General features: G+C 43.4%; 1 protein-coding gene across 1 annotated transcript; it reads left to right on the forward strand.

The window, feature by feature from the left end:
- The first annotated feature begins 9703 nt into the window (after window positions 1-9703).
- Window positions 9704-17036, forward strand: SELE (selectin E). Its single transcript, XM_053985715.1, has 13 exons — window positions 9704-9778; window positions 10207-10593; window positions 10927-11034; window positions 11154-11339; window positions 11978-12163; window positions 12270-12455; window positions 13015-13200; window positions 13307-13492; window positions 13884-14069; window positions 15053-15160; window positions 15467-15488; window positions 15600-15671; window positions 16031-17036. The coding sequence occupies exons 1-12, from the start codon at window positions 9742-9744 to the stop codon at window positions 15655-15657; spliced, it is 1836 nt and encodes a 611-aa protein (XP_053841690.1). The 5' UTR covers window positions 9704-9741; the 3' UTR covers window positions 15658-15671; window positions 16031-17036.
- Window positions 17037-20612: the final 3576 nt, after the last annotated feature.

Raw genomic sequence — 20612 nt, forward strand, 5'->3', positions numbered from 1 at the left:
CCTGTAAGATTAGTGCTTTAGGTTTGTTTCCAGTAATCCAGGAAGGTCTGGTTTGGTTGTGGTTGGTTACTTTGTTTACCAATCTACCCTAATATCTCATGTTCTGATTTATCCTGTACTAACACAGCATTATGGAGGTTGTTTGTTCGCACAAACTCTGTTTTTTCTTTTTCCCTGGAATGGTTTCCTTCATTTTCTCAAGCACAGAAATCCGTTGCGTGGCTGTGAAAACCTTTATTGCCCCATTTCAGTTATGATGCATGGAAGGAAATAACAACAAACAATAGTGGTAAGGATGGCAAAGGAAATACTTGTGGCATACCTTAGAAGCTGAACTTGAAAGGAATTTGCTCTCAACAAGGAGAACAGGCATCAGGCTTCACCCAACATGAGTGTGAGTAGATAACTTTGTGATTTAGTAATAGTCCTAGCAGAGCTTTGTCCAGTTCTCTTTAATGCTTTCCCCTTCCCAAGCACCCATCTTATCCAAGAGTAGTTTCCTATGCCATGCCCAGGTATAGGAGCTTCCTGTTGGCTTTTCAGCTGCAGACCAAAATTCCCCGCTGCTGGTGGGAATTGTTGGTGCGTCACTTTGTGGGCCTCAGGGGTACAGAGAGGATGGCATGGGGTGACAGGGGTCTTCAACCAGACACAACCTGTCCCTAACAAAACTGCACAAAGGGACTTTCCTTTTGTCATGGGCTTGGCACTATTTTCTGAAAAAATCAAGGGTTTTTTTATTTATTTGGTCAAGTGTCATCTTGTCTCTACTACAGAGTCCTAAAAAACATTGTTTGGGTCTTGTTTTGCATTGCAGTTTGCAGGATTTGGATTGCACCCAAAAGACTAAAATTGCTCTGTTTATGTCCTTCCTATCATCGGATCCTGTGAGCCAGGAGTATCCTAATGCCAAAACATCTTCATTTCTTTTAACAATTCAATCTCTAAATGGCAAGTGACTAGAAAAGTAATATTACTATTTTGCAAAACTGTTAACTGCACACCCTGCTGCAGTGAAACTCAACACGAGATTCTCTCAAGCCATTGGATCAATCCAGGCTACTAGAGTCAGGAAAAGGGAAGCAATCACATTGAGCTCCAGGTGTATAAATTTCTCCTTTTATTGAGTTCTCTGACAGAGAGCACAAGATGTGAGGATACATTTAGCCCATGCTTGTATTACAGGAAAATATTAAGGAAAGGCTTTTGAAGTAGGTGTTTTCCATCACATGTAACTCTTACACAACAGAGAAAGTAAAATGAAGGCTAATGTTTAGCTGTACTTGCAAATTTATCTTTAATTCCAGAGCAGGAGTAACCCTGGGGTTGATCCGATTGATCATAATACACTTGTGCAAAGGAAATGCACTGTTGTAAATTCTACCATGGACATCAAAGATCACATGTCTTCTTTGCTGCTTGGCCCATTCAATTTAATAAGATTTAATAAAGGTTCTTCTTTTACAGCTGTTGATTAGCAGCTCCTCAGATTAGCAAAGAGGCCAGAACAAATGCAGTTTAATAACATTATCTCTCTTGGAGTTAACATCTTTGGCATCTGTGAAGGGCCTTTTCTGGACACTTCATATCTTGCTTTCATAAATAATAATCCCTTTCAGAAACTGAACAAGATCTGGGGAAAACCAAGTTTTGTTTTGCTCTTCATAGAAAGCAGTTTTATAACCCCATTGCCCCACTCTAATTTCTGGTGTACATTTACTCACAAAAGGTTTTTTTATCCATTTGGGGTTTTTGTACCAGCTGTATCTATCTATATACAGAAAACTCTGAGCACCTTCTTTACTTTTCTGAGCCTTCCTAGCTGCTTCCTCTTCCCCAGGCTTAAACACAAATTTCCAATAGGCTTCTGGAGAGGTATTTCTTTAGAAGGGACCTCATGGCACGTATCTTTCCTTGAAAAGCCTGGACTTTCCTACCAGGAGGTGTCGTTCTCCTGGTTCTCCTTCTGAATGACCATAAATATCACCAGCCTGTCACAGGATTGTTAATGTTTGAAGTGAGAGAACACAGGACATGCCCAGAATCCCCTTGTTCAATGAAACAGCTCTCTAGATTTGTTTCCAGGGCTCTGCTGTCCTTTGGTTGTCCTTCCCTGCTCTTGGTGTCCATGCCTTGCACCATATGTTGGGGGCACGATGGAAGCAGTGTGCAGGTGATGGTTCCTGAGGCCCAGCTGTTCCTTTGTGGTCTGCAGAGAGAAACAGTGTGAATGAGCTGTTTAATTGATCAGAGTTCATTTGTGTGGGATATGTGACATCCTGAATATCAGGATGGGCCTTTCAGCTGCTTTTCTTCAAGATGAGCTCACGCATTTGCATTCATGGAGCAGAGATATGAGGGGGTTTTGATTGGTAGATCTAGGGCTGGAGGCATTCAGTTGGGAAGCCATGCCCTTCCTTTGTCATGGTGTTGGGATTGCAGCTCCTAACAAAAAATCAGAATGAAGATGATGGATGGGGAGTGTAATGGTATGAAGACTTACTAGCATAATTCTGGATACAAATTGAAGTTATGTCCTTTGACTTAACCTTTAGATAAACCTTTGTCTGTCTTTAGAGGGTATAGAGCAACTGCACTCCTAATTTACTTATCTTCAGGTGGGCATAAATCTGGATCTTTCATTTTATTTTGAGACTAGGGTAGTTTCCCAACTGTATTTATGTACCCCCGTTGTGGGGATTTAGATTAACTGCACTCTTAACAGCCTGAAGTAAGAATGTTGTATGCAGGCCCAGTATTATTTTATAGCTCATAAATGGCAATTCCTTCTCTTCCTGCTGATACCTGTTGTGAAAGTGATATTACTTCTGTGGGCCAAATAACCAGACTCTGCTACTGATTGCAATCATGTGACTACAAATGATGGGTAAATGCCTATTGATAAATGAGAGGAAAAAACCACAACTAGCATGCACCAGGAAGGATAAATCCAGAATCACAGAATGAATCATTTGTTTGGAAAAACCTTGTAAGATCAGAATCCAAATAGAAACCTAGTACTGCCAAATTCACCACTAAACCATGCCCCTAAGTACCTAAATATCTCTACCAGTTCCCTGGGTAGGCTGTTCCAGTGCTTGACGTGAAGGGTTATTAACAGGGTCTGTAGGGTGGGATACATGCTCAGCACTTAGAAGACTCACTTTGTGGATCACTTCTTAGGCTCAAACATAAAGTGCAACAATTTCAGGACAGGTGACAGATCATCCTTCCTGATGAGTCAAGAAATCTAAAAGTGTTGGAAGTGCAAAATCTTTGTTGGAAAAGTTAAAGTATTGTTTTCAAGTCCTGGAAATAAGGGAAGTCCTGATTTTCTTGGTAGCAGTTAACTGGAGTTTTAAAAAGCCTTGTGGCACCAGTTTGTTTGGGGTTTTCTTGTCTGGGAAGTGATAAGATAAGTAATTTAACACCATTGCTTTCAATGTAAGTGATGAGTTCTTTGTTCTTGAAACAACAATTCTATGTGGCAATTAAAGTAAACTTCACTAATGATCCTGTGTTAAAGACACTTGTCCTAAAAGCTAATTATTTTTCCTGCTGATGGATATAAATTTCTTTCTCTGCATAATTCATAGATGATATGGTTGTGGCAAAAAAAGCTCCTGAAAGAGTCCTTAATTCAAGAACTTCTGTTCTCTCATGGTCTATTGACTGAGAAAAGTCATGAGTGGTATGAATGATACACTTTGTGGCTGTTCTTGGGTCAGGTTTTACTTCTCAGTGCTGTGCAGTTCCTTGTGCTTTGGTCTTCTGCCTTGAAGATTTCAGATAGCCAGTGGCAAGTTTTCATTCCACAGAATTCCAGTAATTTTGGTGATGGACCTTTCATGATTGTTATAATGAATGCTGTGTTTAATGATTTAATGATTGCTCTTGAATACTGCTGTAGTTAAGGACTCAAACATGTTAAATACAATAAAATGTCCGTTGATGTATAAAAATTATGTACCTGAAGCTGAACTTGAGCACTGAAAAGAACAGACCTGAAGCTTGGAATTCATAAACCCACAGTGAAATGCATTAGTAAGGAAGTGAAGCTGCTGCATCTTCTTCCTTTTTTTGTAGTCTCTTCCTCCTGATACAGCAAATGAAGACTGGTGGGTCATGTCAGCCATGATAAGCTGCTGATAAGCTCACATGCTCTCTGATAAGTCAACACAATATTTTCATGGAACAGAGCTAGGCAGAAGCTATGCAAAGAATCTACAAAATCAAAACTGTATCTCACGATGACCACTTTTACAGTCTCAACCACCTACTTAATCTCCTAATCCCTAAACTTGCTCTCACTCCTCTCACTTGCCAAAAGCTGTACCTGTTCTGTTCCTCAGAGCCGGCATCTCCTGACAGTGTCACTTCTGGGACATCTCCCCTGCTGAGACCATGGGGCTGTGGAACAGAGCTGGACAGTAAATGAACAGTCAATGCATGCATTATATACTTATTCTATGTGTACATGAAGGGTGACAAGGCTCCAAGAGCTTCTCTGCCACAATTTCCAACAGTGGAATTCTAAAGAATTAAGTTCTGCATGGGATCAGTTCCACCTGCAACTGCAGGCAGCCAGGATATGGTGTTAAGGCCAGTCCTGCTTTTATCTTAACTCGAGGTGTGAGTTGTTGTTTCCTCTGCTCCTTGGCTCTGTTTCATGTTTCAGTGCTCTGAATCACACCTGGCCAGTGCAAGTGACCCCCCAGCCTCAGGTTAGATTCTTCAATGTGTATTTTTGCCTGTTTGGAGGAAATTGAGCACTATGAGTCACATCAGAATTCCAGAAATGAGAAGTGGAGATAAGATTTTCTGACTCCCGGGGTTCCACTCCAGACAGAGTGGAGACTGCCTTGGGCAGCCTTGAGAAATTCCAGTGTCTTTGTAGCAGTTGCATTGCCTACCTTATTCACACTTAATCAGACACAGAGGCTGAGGTATGAGTATGTTTTCAGAAATTATCTTTTCTTCCCATCTGGACCTCAGGGAAAACTTGCGCCTTAAACCCTTTGTCTCTTAATTACTAAAGAATTAAGTGTTGCAAGCTCCTTTCCTAACAGGAAACACCTTCACTACTGGCACTAGAACTCCTTTTCCCCCTCCAGGCTGGCTAAATCTCTTACTTTTCTTCTCCTAGTATTACTGTGGGTGAAGCTGGAGGTTTTTCCACTATTTCAAAATTTCAAGTGGTTCTATGACTCTTTGCCATGGGATAAATGTCCATTATACAAACCACTTTGAAATAAATACTTATCAAGTGTTTTAATTTAGGAACGACAAAAATATCTTCTAGGAGAAAGATAAAACTGGATTACTCAGAGGAACTTAAAGCTCTGGTTTTGTCTGTTGATATGTAAATGCAGATGCAATCTTGTAGATGAAGAACCAGTCTTTTAAAAAGACATGGGAAATTAATCTCTGTCTTTTTCTACATGTACAAATGTACATCTATATACTCTGTTCACCTGGGATCTCACCACATTCTGTATTTGTCTTGGATTTGTGATTTCTTCAAGTCCAACGGAGTTTCAGATAAAGTAAAATAATTTTTCAGTGCATTACATTTTCTTGAGATACTGATAGAGACACTGAAAAAAATGTTTCTCAAACCAAAACTTACAAATTTCCAACAGAAAGGCAGACTCTACAAAACACCTGTCTTAGCAATTCATGGCCTCTTTGGAAAGCTTTCAATTAAAACTTTGTTGCTACAAATCAACCTACCACTACTTGTTATGCACCAAGTGGATATGAAACTTTGTTGATCACTTGCCTCCTAAGTTCTCTAAAACATCTTTTGGGTTTTAGAAGATTGTAAAGATTTCTTTTCTCCAGCACCCTTTTTTACAATGGGGTGGGAATAAAACAGTTCTCTTGGACAGACAGGGTTCTTTGAAAATCTGCCCTTTGAGTAGTGATTCTATCCCTTGTGTGCTCATTGGTGATTTCAGCTAAGCATTGTTTCACTTGTTTCCTCATAAGAATGTCTCATGGGATGGTATTAAAAATCTTAATTATAACAAACCACAGTGCACTATTGTTTCTTTATTACTGACACAGCCTTGAGGCACAAGCCAGGTTGATCTGCCAGGAACAGATCAATCATATCATGTCAGCTGTTCTTGACAGCTTAGCAGCCTTCTGCTGATTTTTCAGTGGTTTTCTTTAATATTTTTCAATGTTCTAGTGTCTTTTCTAGGTGCTCACGTGGAAGGCCCGGCTTCTGATTACCTTGATCTTCTTTTCTGAGATACAGAGAGGCAACATTTGCTTTTTGTCCACATTTTTACACCTTTTTGCTCATATTCTCAAAGTTAATTACTGAGGGTTTGGATCTTTTAACTGTAGCTTGATTGGTTGTAACCAACCTAAATTGTCTTCACTCCACAAAGTGACCTGTTCTCTTTTCCCACACTATTGCAATGAATATTAACTTTCCTTTATATAAAAGAAATGACATTTGACATGTCCTCTGTCAATTGCTGCCCTTTAAATGGCAGACCTGGCTGGATTTTATTGTTTTTATTCCTAATATGTTTATATAGCCCTTTCTTACCCTTTGTGTCTCACAGTGGCCTCTTAAGTGAACCTTCCAACTGGAAAATTAGTTGTGGCTACATAATTGACAGTGCACCTCTGCTTGTAAGGGAAAAGAGGTGATCTGGGGAGTTCCCTATAAAAAGCTGGGCCTTCACTTGTGCAAATGAAATTCTGGAGTGTATAGGAACAAGAAGTGTTCAGCATTTCTAAAAACTTGTCTTTAGAGTCTCCTGTTTTCCTGGCAGAGAGGAATTGTATTAATTTTAAGAAACTATGTCTGTGCTCATGTAATATAAGAAGAGAGCAACAACTTCATCCAGCTCTGTACAGCACAAGAAACGAGGCTCTTACATTCCCAAATCAATTGGAAAAAGAGTAAAAAAGCAGGAATGTGAAATAGCTTTGAGAAGAGAATAAATAAGTAGCACAGAGAGCAGCTAAGGTCATGCTGCATGGCATTTTAGCTTGATTATCTCCAGTTCCACCTAAGTAACTGTATCACAGGTATTTTTCCTGAAATATATATATGTAGTTTAGCATCCAAGATGAGCTTTAGCTCATAGGAATCCCAGTCCCTCTGAAGTTTTGAAGTGCCTCTGACTTTTAATAATGAGGATTTAACCTCTATTGTGGGGTTTTGAGAATGATTTTCAGGCTTTCTTTTTTTTCCTGAAAACTTTGCCTTCATCTTCCAGTACATTACAGGGAAATAAGAATAGAATCAGTGGATAGCAGAATTCCCTGGGAAAAACCAAAAAGAGCCCCATGGCAATGATGCACAAAGGAATACAGCCAACAAAAAGAAACAGTCTTTTTTTAGGCTGGAATTTTTACAAGCATATTGCTTGTAGGCTTTGGTGTGTTGTTATTTTTTGTGGGGCTTTCTTTATCTGCTGGAGACAAGAGGTCTCAGACAGCCCCTGCAAAGGAAGACGACTGTAAACTATGAAATAAGCTCTTCCTTCCTCCGGAGATTCCACTGGCAAATGAATTTTGATGCCGTTTCCTCAGAGCTTTCTTCAGAGTTTCTGCCATGACAAGGATGAGTGCTTACCAGTAGGAAGCTCATTAAATGACTTGGGAAAGGGAATCTCCAGGAAAAGGTGTAGCATTTTCTGTCTCTTGGCGCCTGGGAGCATAAAAACTGTCCTGAAATTGTCTGTAAATTTTCTGTGCATACAGTTGTAAACAGCTGACCAATATTTTAGAAAACAAACAAACAAACAAACAAAAACCCAAAACAAAACAACAACAACAACAACAAAAAAAAACAAAACAAAACAAAACAACAAAACCCCCTGCCTTATTCAGACTGATTAACATTAGTTTGTAATAGAATAATGTTGAAATTAGGCCCTGCTGCATAATATGCTGTACAGGTGCATTAAAATACAAGCTTCTGTCTGTGTCCTTCAGGTGGTAAAGCCTTCCTAACAGAGAAGGGCTGGCAAACAGGAAGAGTTTTCATTCCTACTTTGAGGCTAAATAAACAGCAGCCCTGATTTGATGCTGCCTGGAAGCCTCAGGACGTGTGGTGCTTCTAAGCAAGGCTTGCCCAGGCCAGCCAAAAGCTAACCTCAGCTTCCCAGAGTTTCTTGATTTTTGTTTCTAGCTTTGCTAGTTCACACATGCTAGAAAGTGTTCTTTTGCCTGTTTTTAATCCTCACTCTCTTCAGTAACTGACTTGCTTTCTAAGACTTTGTTGCAATTTCTAGTCAACTCTCCTGATTAGTTAGTAACTGAGGCTGTTTTAGAATATACTCTTTATTCCATGCTCTTTTCTGAAATAATTTCTTTGATGGGCAGAGATCTTTGGCTACTTGACAGTTCTTTCTTTTTTGTGAAAAAATTGGGCGATACGAGTTGATGTTAGCTTGGAATCCAGAAGCCACTGATTTTTATTCTGTAAGAACAGGCTGAGGCTCCAAAATCAGAGCTCCAGCATGCACTGTATAACTTCAAACTATGCTTTACAGATGTGAAGTGGGTGCTACCCTGTGGCCTCCTATTGCTGCCAGCACTTGTTGAGTCCTTTGCATGTTCAGCCTCATTAAATCCCATCCATAACAGTGAAGCTTTATGCAGCAGTATAATTAATCAGGGTATACACAATAAATGTGCATTAATTCCTAGTGTATTGTCTTGTCCACTTGAAATATTATATGCACCTGTTCAGGTGCTGTAACTCTATTAAGATCAGGACATTGAAGAATATGGTCCAAGGCACTCTTCAAAGCAAGGTCCACGTTTCAAACTTGACTGCTACAAGTGACTGATGAACCTGTATTGTGAAGAGTTCCAGCAATCCTGGGGCTGGCCAACCTGACCACAAATGAGAGCTCTGCACAGCTGAGATCCATAAGGAAGGGCTTGTCCTGTGCTGCAGTTTCCATTTTTGCTCCAACTTGGTCAACCAGCTTTGAGTGTTGGTGCCTTTCCTACCGAGATACCAGAAGAACTGACGCCTCCTTACTGCAAAATATTATGCCAGGTGAAATATTGGAATCTGCTTATTCATGCTTTTAATTCAATCTAATTGTCCTCCTCCTCCTCCTCCTTGATATCCTGGAATTGTGGGTTTCTGTCAGTAAAAGTGTGTAATGGCACTCTGTCAGCACAGTACGTCTTTCTGGGAGGGTTGATCTGGCAAGAGGAAACATCCGTCCTGACGTGGAGGAGGGCCAGATCCTGGGATTTTCCAAGAAATTTTCTTCCATACGGAATTTCCCGTCTCGTGGAGGACAGGCTATTTGAAGGGATAAAAGGCAGAGCATTACAGTGTCCAGACACTTGGAGCTGAACTTGCTTTTCAAGGCTGAGTTCATCCACTTAGCCACAGTCTCTGGGAAGCAGCGCAGAGGAATTCTGTCACCTGGACACTGCAGCTACAAAATGTGAGTAGAAATGGGCTCTGCTATTCTGTTTCACTGCCCAGCTAAAGGAGAACTGGACAGCTGGAAATCTGTGTTCATCTTCCTTAAAAGCTGCTAACATTTTAAAGTATCTTGATATTAAAAACAGTTTTTAAATGAATAATTTGTGGAAATCCTACTTGTTTAAAAGTACATAGCAAAAACTGCATGGTCAGTAGTTTATATGGAATTTTGATAGCTCACTATTAGTTTTTTACAAATGTGATTCTTTGATTTCTCACAGCCATCTGCTTAAAAGAGAGAGAAAACTCTCAGAAACATGATTTGCTTGCAGTTCCTATCTCTTCTTGCCTATGGTAAGTGTGTATTTCTCTGTGTAGAAAACTAGTGGGATGGCAATATTAGTGTGACTGTTCTCTTTGAGCTCAGCATCAAAGAGAATTTTTGAACCTGCCCTAATTAACCTGAGGCTGTGTTCACACAGAAAAACCTCTGGATGCAGTGGCACATTTTCCCTGCTTGCCTGTCAAAACCATAATTGGCTCCTATAAGTCTCAAAGCTTTGTGTGATCAGACATAGTTTCACAGGCTGAAGTCTTGTACTCAAAGCTGACTTGCCTGGTTTGAAGCTTGCCAGGTGGTTGTTTATAAAAGAATTACCACTAGTTTTTATGCATTTTCAGATTTGAAAAGTTTGCAGTATTTATAGAGCTTAAATGTCCTCTTCTAGAGAGAGAGGAGGGGAGAAGTCAGACACCAACTGTTGGATATCTTCTCATTCTAGGACTTACAGTGCTGCAGGGGGTGAAGGGGTGGACATACCATTATTCAGACACAAACATGACCTACAGCGAAGCAGAGCAGTGGTGCAGAAAGAAGTATACTAACCTGGTTGCAATCCAGAACAAGGAGGAAATCAAGCATCTCAATGCCTTCTTACCCTTCAATCCGGGTTACTACTGGATTGGAATCAGAAAAATTAATGATGTGTGGACCTGGACTGGAACCAACAAAGAACTGACAGAAGAAGCAAGAAATTGGGCTTCAGGGGAGCCAAATGGCAAAGGGAACAACGAGGACTGCGTTGAGATCTACATCAAAAGAGGGAAGGATGATGGCAAATGGAATGATGAGCAGTGTGAGAAAAAGAAGGTCGCCTTGTGCTACACAGGTACAGCGTGATAAAGGTCACTCCAGTGTGACCCTGGGGAGCTGAGGTGGAGGCTGGGATGAGTTATTTAACTTCATCTAATATTTACCTCAGAACAAGTGGTCCTGGAGTTGCCAGCCAGCAGAATCCTTTTACTGTGAGCTCGTCTGTAAAATGTGTGCATTTCAGAAATTCTGTGAAATGACCGGAGAATCCTAAATACCAAACCCTCTGATTTTCTTTTGCTGTACAAAGGGCTTGTTTAGTGTCAGAAAGATAAACAAAGTGCTAGCCAGGTTTTTTTTAGTGGCTGTTGTTGATTATTTCATAATTTGCTTTATTTTTTTTTTTCAGCTTCTTGCAACCCATCTCTCTGCAGTGGGCATGGAGAATGCATAGAGACTATCAACAACCACACCTGCCATTGCAACCCTGGCTTCTATGGGCCTGAATGCGAGTTTGGTAAGAATATTTCATCCTGCTTTTTGGCCAACTCATGCTACCTAGTGTTCAGTTTGGCTTCTTGGTTTACCTGCTCAGCCAAAGAGACTGACTGCGTACCTTCTTGTGCTTCTTTGAAGTTAAGAGTTGTGATCCACTAAAGAAACCTGATCATGGGAGCCTTGGGTGCCACCATCCATTGGGGGACTTCAGCTACAATTCGTCCTGCAAAGTTCAGTGTGAGGAGGGCTATGAGCTGACTGCACTGGAATCTGTCCACTGTACCTCTTCTGGGATCTGGTCTGCCCCCCTTGCAGCATGCAAAGGTGAGCTTTCTGCATTGCACATGTACACCTCAGTGTACACCTCAGTGCCCTGTACACCTCAGTGCTGCTCTGGCAGTAGGAACAAATGGAAGTTTGGCCAATTCCTTCGTAGCACATTACGTGGTGTAAGTGCTATTTTATTTCAGCACGCAGGTCTCTGTTCCTGAGGAGGTGAGATGAGTAGGATGAATGTTCTGGCATTGTTCCTTGCAGGGAAAGACTTTTCCAACTCTTAGGTGGAAACGGGGAATTGAGATGACCTAGCTGTGAGACAGCTCTCAACAGGCCAGTTACTCCTGACTGTAGGAATCATTTTCTGAGGTGTTGGCTTAGAATGAGATACTTTTCTAAGCAAATGAAAGCATCAAAGGTCACCCAGCAACAGTGAAAATAGGGAAATTTTGGATTGTAAATAATTGCTGTCATGAGCTGCAGATGAATTAACAGTCTTGCCTGAAGAGCCAGTTTCCCATTTAAAAATATTTCCCCTTCTGTCTGCTTTCTGAGATGGTGGCATAGTAGAATCCCTTCTAAAGCTGCTCCTGTTTAGTGGATGTGTTGCTAAGTTTCAGAAAAGAAAAAATACTTTTAATGGTTTGTTGCAAGCTAAGCTTTGTGCTGTCTCTTGTGCCTTTCAGCTGTGACCTGTCCTGCCTTGGAAATGCCTGTCCACGGGGCTGTGAACTGCTCCCATTCCTCTGTGCAGCTCACCTGGGGAACCACCTGTGAGTTCACCTGTGAGGAAGGATTTACCCTGACGGGACCAGCTACACTGCAGTGTGGCTCTTCAGGGGCCTGGGACAGGCAGCAGCCAACGTGTGCAGGTAATTTCCTTATCCCTGCTCACCCGAGCCCCCAGGGCTGCCAGCAGTGCCGTGGTGCTGTCCTGAAGCAGCTGTGCTGATTGCTGTCGTGCTCCTTGTGCTGCAGCTGTGAGGTGTGAGGCTGTCCCGCGGCCAGCAGAAGGCTCTGTGAGCTGTGACCACGCTCCTGCAGAGCTCACCTCGGGCTCACGCTGTGATTTCCAGTGCTCTGAGGGATATGTCCTGGAGGGCTCACCCAGCACTGAGTGCACGGCACAGGGACAGTGGTCGGAGCCCGTGCCCAAATGCAAAGGTAAGACTTGCTGGGTTGGAGACCATCGATTAAAGTTGGAAGAATCTGAAGAGACTTTTCTCAATCAAATGTAATCAAAGAGTAGCATTCATCTCCACCACATTGGTAGAACTTTTCATAAGCAGATCTCAAGGTGGGAGTCATTTAGCCTCGTGTATTAGTGAGGAAACAGCAGTGCAGGATGACAAACAACATTCTGGGGCAGTGCCCCCATCACACACAACAACACACTTTAACAGTGGAGTGCTCTGGCAGGGATCCCTTATTCCCTAAACCCCAAATGGGAGCAAGTGTCAGTTTATGCAGTCCAGGCTGGAGAGTAATGTGGAGCCATTCCCAGAATGACTTGTATGTTTTGGGTGCATATTGAAGGATTCTGGCTGCACTGTGCAACCTGCTGAAATCACTGTTTCTGCACTGCTAGGTCTGAAGGGAGGTATGATGACTCTGTAGGGGACAGCTCCAGGTAGGGCATATCTTCTTGCCAGCTCCTAGAAGAGTGTTTGTTTATCCTGACCTACTCCAAGCTAAGCTTTGTGCTGTCTCTTGTGCCTTTCAGCTGTGACCTGTCCTGCCTTGGAAATGCCTGTCCACGGGGCTGTGAACTGCTCCCATCCCTCTGTGCAGCTCACCTGGGGAACCACCTGTGAGTTCACCTGTGAGGAAGGATTTACCCTGACGGGACCAGCTACACTGCAGTGTGGCTCTTCAGGGGCCTGGGACAGGCAGCAGCCAACGTGTGCAGGTAATTTCCTTATCCCTGCTCACCCGAGCCCCCAGGGCTGCCAGCAGTGCCGTGGTGCTGTCCTGAAGCAGCTGTGCTGATTGCTGTCGTGCTCCTTGTGCTGCAGCTGTGAGGTGTGAGGCTGTCCCGCGGCCAGCAGAAGGCTCTGTGAGCTGTGACCACGCTCCTGCAGAGCTCACCTCGGGCTCACGCTGTGATTTCCAGTGTTCTGAGGGATATGTCCTGGAGGGCTCACCCAGCACTGAGTGCACGGCACAGGGACAGTGGTCGAAGCCCGTGCCCAAATGCAAAGGTAAGACTGCTGGAAATTGCAGTTTTCGGGTCACTGGGGAACACACAGAAATCCATATTCCTATAGACCCCTGAGTCCAAACTAAACTCTGTGCTCCCATGTTTTCAGCTGTGCCTTGGAATGCCTGCTCATGGCTCTGAGCAGCTCCCATCCCAATATCAAATGAATTTGAAAATAAATTGTACATCTGCTAGTGCAAAAAATTGTGCCAAAGACAGGAAAGTCCTTAGTTGATCCAGTTGTGTTCTTTTGCAAAAAATTTATATGGAAGCAGAACATGGGAAATTATATAGAAATTTCACTATTTGTTTGCTTGGAACTTCTTGATTTTTTTTTTCCTTGCATACTTCACTGCTCTACAGCAGGAATAACCATATCTTTTGTGTTTCAGTCATACAGTGTGAACCACTGAGCTCTCCTGAGAAAGGCTCCATGGATTGCTCCCACGGGGCTGGGATGTTCACCTACAACACCTCCTGCCACTTCAGCTGCCTCCAAGGATGGAGTCTCAATGGCTCCCGTGTTCTTGAGTGCAGCCATTCAGGAAACTGGAGTGCCAGCCTGCCCACATGTGAAGGTATTTTGCCTGTGAGCAGCCACAGAGAGGTGGCACTGTATTTTTAGTCAGATGAGGCGTGGAAGGGTGGTAGTGGTGGTAATAGCAACCAGTGAGCTAGGACATGTAGTGAAGTCCATGAATTCAAAAGCCCAACAAAATCACTCGTTATGCTTGAAAATAGAAGAGGGGGGAAATCCTAAAATATCTTTGTGGAAAATGCTGATTTCTTATACATATATAAAAAAAACCTGAAACCAGATTTCAGTTCTTTATGTTTGGTTTTTAAACAAAATATTTCTCTCAATGAGCTTGTGAATACAGACAAAAGCTCTTCTAGAGAAACAGAACCTTGTAGGGAAATCTGCACTCATAAGACTGTTTCTCAGTGGAAAATTTTATAGGTTTTTTGATTTGGTGTGATAGTTTCTTGAATAAACTCCTCAGCCAAAGGACCTCACAGAGCTTTTCTCTCAGAGGCTGTAATTTCAAAAGACAGAAAGCTCAGCCTTGCCTTCTTATTCAAGGCAGTATGAGCTCTGTCCTCAGCTGGAGCACCCCTGGCCTTCCTGGAGTGCTTTTGCTTGAGGTCCTAAAAGCTCAATTCCACTTTTGTTTGATTGAACAGAATTTGGATCCTTGAATAATTTCATTGATCTCAGCAGGATTGCTCAAAGAGGAAGGTAGCAGACAGGGAGTTAAAATATGCACTGCAACATGAAAAATAAGAGGAGCACAAATTGCTATGCAAGGCTGGAGGTTACAGACAGACCCTGGTATAGGCAGCTTCTTGCCTTGCCGTTACTTTGGCAATGGATGGGGTAATTTTAGTATTCAGCTTTTTACCTTGTGTGCAGGAGCTGTCCTGTTTCATCAAGGGAAAACTTAAGTGTTACAAGCTGCACTTCTGGTTCCTCTTGAAGAGCACGAGGAAAGGGAAGGAGAGAGGGCTTCAAAGACCACCCATGCCCCTTGATCTCACTGAAATCTTTTCATCCTTCCAGCCTCTGACCAAGCCAGCTACATCTCTGTGGGCATAGCAGCCACTTCTGCCTCTCTGCTGTCCACAGCATCGTTCCTCCTTTGGCTTGCAAGGCGCTTCCGGAGAAAAGGTGAGCACTTCCTCTGGCTCCACTGCTTTATTTATCTTCCTGAAAAAAATTTCAGTGGAGGAAACAAAAAAAAAAACAAAACCCAAAACCTCCAAAGCCATATACCTTGCTTTTTGAAAAAGTGGTAATTCCCACACTTAGATAAATTCCAAAATTATTTTCAAGAACCTTCCATGTATGCCATATTTGGCTTTTGGATGAACATCTGAAAAAATGAAAAAAAAATAGTAAAACCCAAATATTTAGACAACAAGAATTAGGGATTTTGTCTTGAAATACTAATACCTTTTCTTATTCTTCTTGCAGCAAAGAAGTTTATTCCTTTCAGGTAAGTTGTGTCTCAAAAAACAACATGAAAAAACCACTGCCATCACTTTGCTAAAATCCATTTGATAAAAACCTGTTGTCATTAAAGTATTTTTCACTTTTTGTTTTATAGGAACTGGCAGGAAACAGCCAGTGAAGGTAGTTTCCAAAGTGCTGGCGAGAATGTCTAACTCAGGTGTTTCAGGTAAGCACATGTGATGGCTTCACTCACAAATTCTCTTCCTTTTAATCACACAAGCAATCAATCAGAGCTGCTAATTGCTGTACAGTTGCTGACACAGCAATATGTGCTTTGGGACACCTAATATGCATCTTGGCATTGCCTGGAAGTTCCTAACAAGACTGATGGATTTATTGCTGTAGAAATGGTTGTTCAGCTCCTGAAGGATGATTGTGCTTAGCATTCTGTCCAGCTGCAAATGGTATTAGGAACACTTTTGTGCAGTTCTGCTACCTGCTGCATGCAAAATTCCTCTGAGATGAGAGCAAATACAAATCTCTGCCAGTTTTCTGATTTATGGAGGAATTTTGTTCTCTCCACAGGAATTGCTGCCACCTTCACTTACGTCTCAGATTTCTGGAGAATGAAACTGCCTGCAAATCAGCAGCTGTCCAGATGTTTTTACCTTTTGCTGACAAGATGATTGACCTTGTGTATGATTCAGAAATCTTGAACTCAAGCTGTCTGGTATTTCCATTGAAGACAAACAGAAAACTCTGGCCTTGTGGCCAAATCCTGCCTACATTCAGCCATGTAGTTATCCTAAACTGGGAGCTTGCCATCTCCTGTCCAGGTGGTGAGTAAATAGTGCACTGCTGCCTAAAGAGGAGGCTGGTTCCTCCTCTGCTCCACTCAAAGGTACCGAGGTGAGGTGAAGACATGCATTATTTCACATCACTTACTACACTGCTGGAAGTGTCTCCTCTGGCGTCACAGGGGTTATGCTTGCAGAAACAGAAGAATCAGGATGAAAAAATATTCACTGAACAGCTTTGAAACTATTGATCTGGTTTGTGGAAGTCAGTTTATTTTAAGATGTCCCAGTCAATAGATATGCCTGCAGTGATATGGGCAATTATTTGGATTTCTGCTGCATATCCCAGAAAACTTAGATACCATTTTTTAAATTATAACAGCACTAGGAACCATGGTGCTTACACAGGGTACTCTAGTTTCTGAACACAGCAGGTAGATCAGAAATTATCTCATCCCTGTGGGATTCTGTACTGTAATATGTGTATATACATATGTATTTATTTGAGCAGCTTTTACTGTGGATATTTCTGTGCTCCTAACTGTACGTGTATTGTAAAATTCTTGTTCTTGAGTAGGTCTCTGGCTGTCGATCAATTGATCAGAATTTATTTGAAAATAAATTGGAAGTGTTTGTAAGGATTGCATGCCTGCATAGTGTTTACGAATGAAATGGAATACTAAGATTTGTATGTTTATGTATTGAAAATATGATTTTTTGAGCTGTTAAGTGTTCAAATGAGACTCTTAATTTATGTTTAAGTTATGATTATAAATTAAAAATCTCTCATTTAACCTGATACGTATTGTCCTATTTGTAACATTTTTTATTAAGATGTTTTCAATTTAACACTCCCTTATTTGTAAATGTGAATAATTTAAATTATTTGGGTCAGCCCTGTGACTTGTGGCTTCAACAGAAGAATGTGAGGGTAGGGAGAATACTGGCTAAAAGCAAGGCTGTCCATTACTGGAGAATCACAGGATCACTGGGTTGGAAGAGGTCTTTAAGACCATCAAGTCTGACCCATGCCCTAACACCCCATCAATTAAACCATGGCACTGAGTGCCACAACCAATCCTTTCTTAAACACATCCAGGGATGGTGACTCTACCACATCCCAGGGCAGACGATTCCAGTACTTTATCACTCTCCCAATAAAAACCTTTTTCCTAAGATCCAACCTAAATTTCCCTTGGAGCTTCCCGTATTTCCATAGCAGCCAGCAGATGGGGCTGACTGCCTGGGACTGGCACAGCCAGAGCCGATCCCAAACCAACATCCCCGGGTCTGAAAGGGAGGAGGAAGGACCAGTGGTGTGTCCCAGGTGCCCGGGCCAGCAGCGAGCTCCGGCAAGCATGGGCAGGAGGGAGAGAAGAGCAGGAAGAGAAGCAAACAGGGGATCTTGGTGCATAAGTAACAGCACAAACCCCTGAGCCTATCCAGGTTTTTGAAGCCCGTTCTGCTGGGAAGTTGAAAGAGTTGGCAGAGGTCTACAGTTGAAAGCACAGCTCTGACTGCTGCCTAGGGACCTCCATCCCACCCTGGCCTGGGTGCAGCCAAATGCCCTGCCGTGGCTGCTGCTGGGGAGGTACCAGTGGTGGCCAGACACTGCTGGGGTCACCCTTTGCCAGCCCCTGAGATAACCAGGTGTTATGGTTTTGTACGGGAGACATTTAAAGAAGTGATATAAAACTTTTAACCACTAGACAACTAGACACATTTCTGTGAAAAACACATGAAAAAGACAAAAGAAACTCGAGAATTTTTTTTTTTTTTCTGACTTAGGAACAAGTAATAAGGCCTGTTTCAGCTGCGCTGGGCCGGACAAATTCTGTTGTGGGGCTGGGCCCTTCTCTAGGGAGCTCACTGAGCCTCGTTCTAGTTGGGTTTTATTCCAATTCTTATTACTCTTTCTTTTAATTACTATTAATAAATTTTTCTTTATACCCTTTTAAAGTTTTGAACCTACCTTACCTTTCTCCTAATCCTATCTCACAACAAAAAATAAGTACATTAATAATTAACCAACACCAAACCCACCGCGCTCTTTAGTACGTTAACCAAGAAATCTCAAAATTAACAAAATTTCAAATTAACAAACCAAAACTACGAGGGAAGCTGCACTGTAGCTCTGAAGCTGCTGCCGCCAAACGAACTCTGAGGGGCATTCCTGCCCCAGCCAAGGCTCAAGAGAAGCCATCAGGCCTGTGAGGGAGGCAGTCACTTAAGAGGCGCTGCAGCACAGGGGACAGAGCCCATTGCTGTTTGTCCCAGACCGATTAAAGAGCTGAGAGTGGCTGTCAGCACTTCCACTGCCTCGCCAAGGTGGGGCCCAGCCCTGTGAGCAGATGCAGAGCAGTAATCCTCAGGTTCCCTGAGGGACGCAGAGATTAGCCCGGAACGCCCTGCTCTGAATCCCTGCAGGAGCTGTTTTGAGAGCTAAAGCACCGCACGGATCCCCTGGCCTGCCCTTGCTGTTGTCCTCTACATGCGTGGCCATCCTCTGGAGAGAGCTGCTTATCCAGCATGGATCCCACCCTGCTGCCCAGGGCAGTTCAGCTTCTCCTTTCCTGACCAGAGCTGGTGCTTCTAGCCATTTTCCCTGGGATCTTACAGGGGCTTTATTGCCAGAAAAGGGACTATAAAATTATCCCTCTTCTTTCTCCAAGCCTTGTGACTTCTAGAGGCAATGCTCTTCTAGAGAGATCACATTTGGGTGGGATTCATCCTCTACTTCTCCCATATATCCCCTATGCCAGACAAAGACTCTCTGAAGGGGATCTCCTTCCTTGCAGTGACTCTCAAGTTACATCTATCCTCATAATGAATGTTGGTCCAGCACACAGGCAAAAAAACCCAGCCTGTGCTCATCCAGGTTGCTCGATTCTTTATCCCCTCCTGGCACAGTTTTTCCTGCCTCAGGATATGATTTCCCAGTTACGATGTCATGGTGCATCCAGGCCTTGAGGAGCTTCAGGAAGTCATTTTATTTGCAGTGGATGTGTCTCTGCCAGTGCCTGGGAACACAGCTCTTGTTTGTATCTGTGTCGTGCCAGTGCTGGCAACAATGGCCATGGGAATGCTGGCTGCCAGGCAGGCCTTTAGTCATCCATTGTGTCACTGCTCCCTGCGCAGTGCTGAGCGGCCACTGATGGGCCACAGGACCTTTGCTGGAGGGACTTTCCTTATTTCCTGTTGTTCTGCTTCCCTTAAATTCCTCATCTCTCCCTGGGGCCCATGGCATTGTTCAGAGTGGGCTCCGTGTTCCGCCTGGCATCTTGTTTTGGTGTCTCCTTGTGCTGTGACCTATGGAAGCTGTGAAGGTGACATTAACTGGGAGGCACGCGTGTCCTTTCACGGCTTTGTGTGTCTGCTGCTTGGCAAGGGGATGGAGTTTGTGGCGTAACTTAAAACATTCCTGATGAACCCAGCTACCCGGGGTGGCTTCAGCTTTTTCACTTCTGCAGGCTGACAGACTGGGGGAGTTAGAAACAAAATTCCACTGAAAGTCTCAGACAGGCAGTGTTTGGTTTGGGGTGAGTGTTTCTGTGGGCCGTGGTGACACGGACAGTGTAAGACACAGATTGGGTTTGTGCCTTCTGTTTTCATAAACCACTAGCCACCAAACAAGCAGTCATTTACCTGGGCCTGGCTGAAGCTGCCTTCCAAAACTCCAGTTTTTAAGGACTGCGCTGGACCCAGCATTTGGCCAGTATTTCTCTTGTGAAGATAAGCCACTGCTCCAAGCTCTGGAGGCTGCACATCCCTGCAGCTCCTCGCGTGCTGTGCTGAGGCCTGGCAGAAGGACTCTGGAGCAGCAGCTCCTGCAAGACTTGGTGTCGTGATCCAATCGCCATAACCTGCTCTGGGAGCTGTCAGAGGATATTAGGAGCCAGGAGGCCAGGCTGCAAACACAGTGTCTGTGCAATGCAACATTCTTGGGCCTCTGTGACTCTGCTTTCTGTCCTGAGTCTTGCTGCTGTTTGGATTCCTCTGGTTCTTGCAGGGGGCTGGCTCTCCTCCCTGCACTTGTGTGGCTGGTGGTGGGTGTTTGGTGAGGGGTCTTCAGCCCCCACAGACCCTCCACAGACCTCGAGGAGCAAATGGTTGTGATGAGCTCTTGGTCAGGGACAGAGAAGCTCACAAGTTTGCTGCTCCCTGGGAGCCATAACTCACATCAAATGAGAAATACAGCCTGGGCTTGCCCAGCCACAGGCAGGACAGGTTCCTGTTGGTACTGGGCAACAGGAACTTGGTGGAAGGCAGGAAAAAAAGCTACCAGAGCCCAGCTTGTCACAGCATTTGCACAGTTGTCCTGTGGAGCTCCCTAGCCTGGTTTATGGCCGCTCTCCTGCACACCTGTAGGA

The sequence above is a fragment of the Vidua macroura genome, chromosome 9, assembly GCF_024509145.1.
Source record: "Vidua macroura isolate BioBank_ID:100142 chromosome 9, ASM2450914v1, whole genome shotgun sequence".
NCBI classification, from domain to species: domain Eukaryota; kingdom Metazoa; phylum Chordata; class Aves; order Passeriformes; family Viduidae; genus Vidua; species Vidua macroura.

Bases quoted from the DNA above. Each gene is read 5' to 3' on its own strand.
- SELE (XM_053985715.1), top strand. From the start codon at position 9,742: ATGATTTGCTTGCAGTTCCTATCTCTTCTTGCCTATG. The intron at 13,493-13,883 runs GTAAGACTGCTG...TTTGTGTTTCAG, and splicing joins GCCCGTGCCCAAATGCAAAG to TCATACAGTGTGAACCACTG. The intron at 14,070-15,052 runs GTATTTTGCCTG...TCATCCTTCCAG, and splicing joins CAGCCTGCCCACATGTGAAG to CCTCTGACCAAGCCAGCTAC.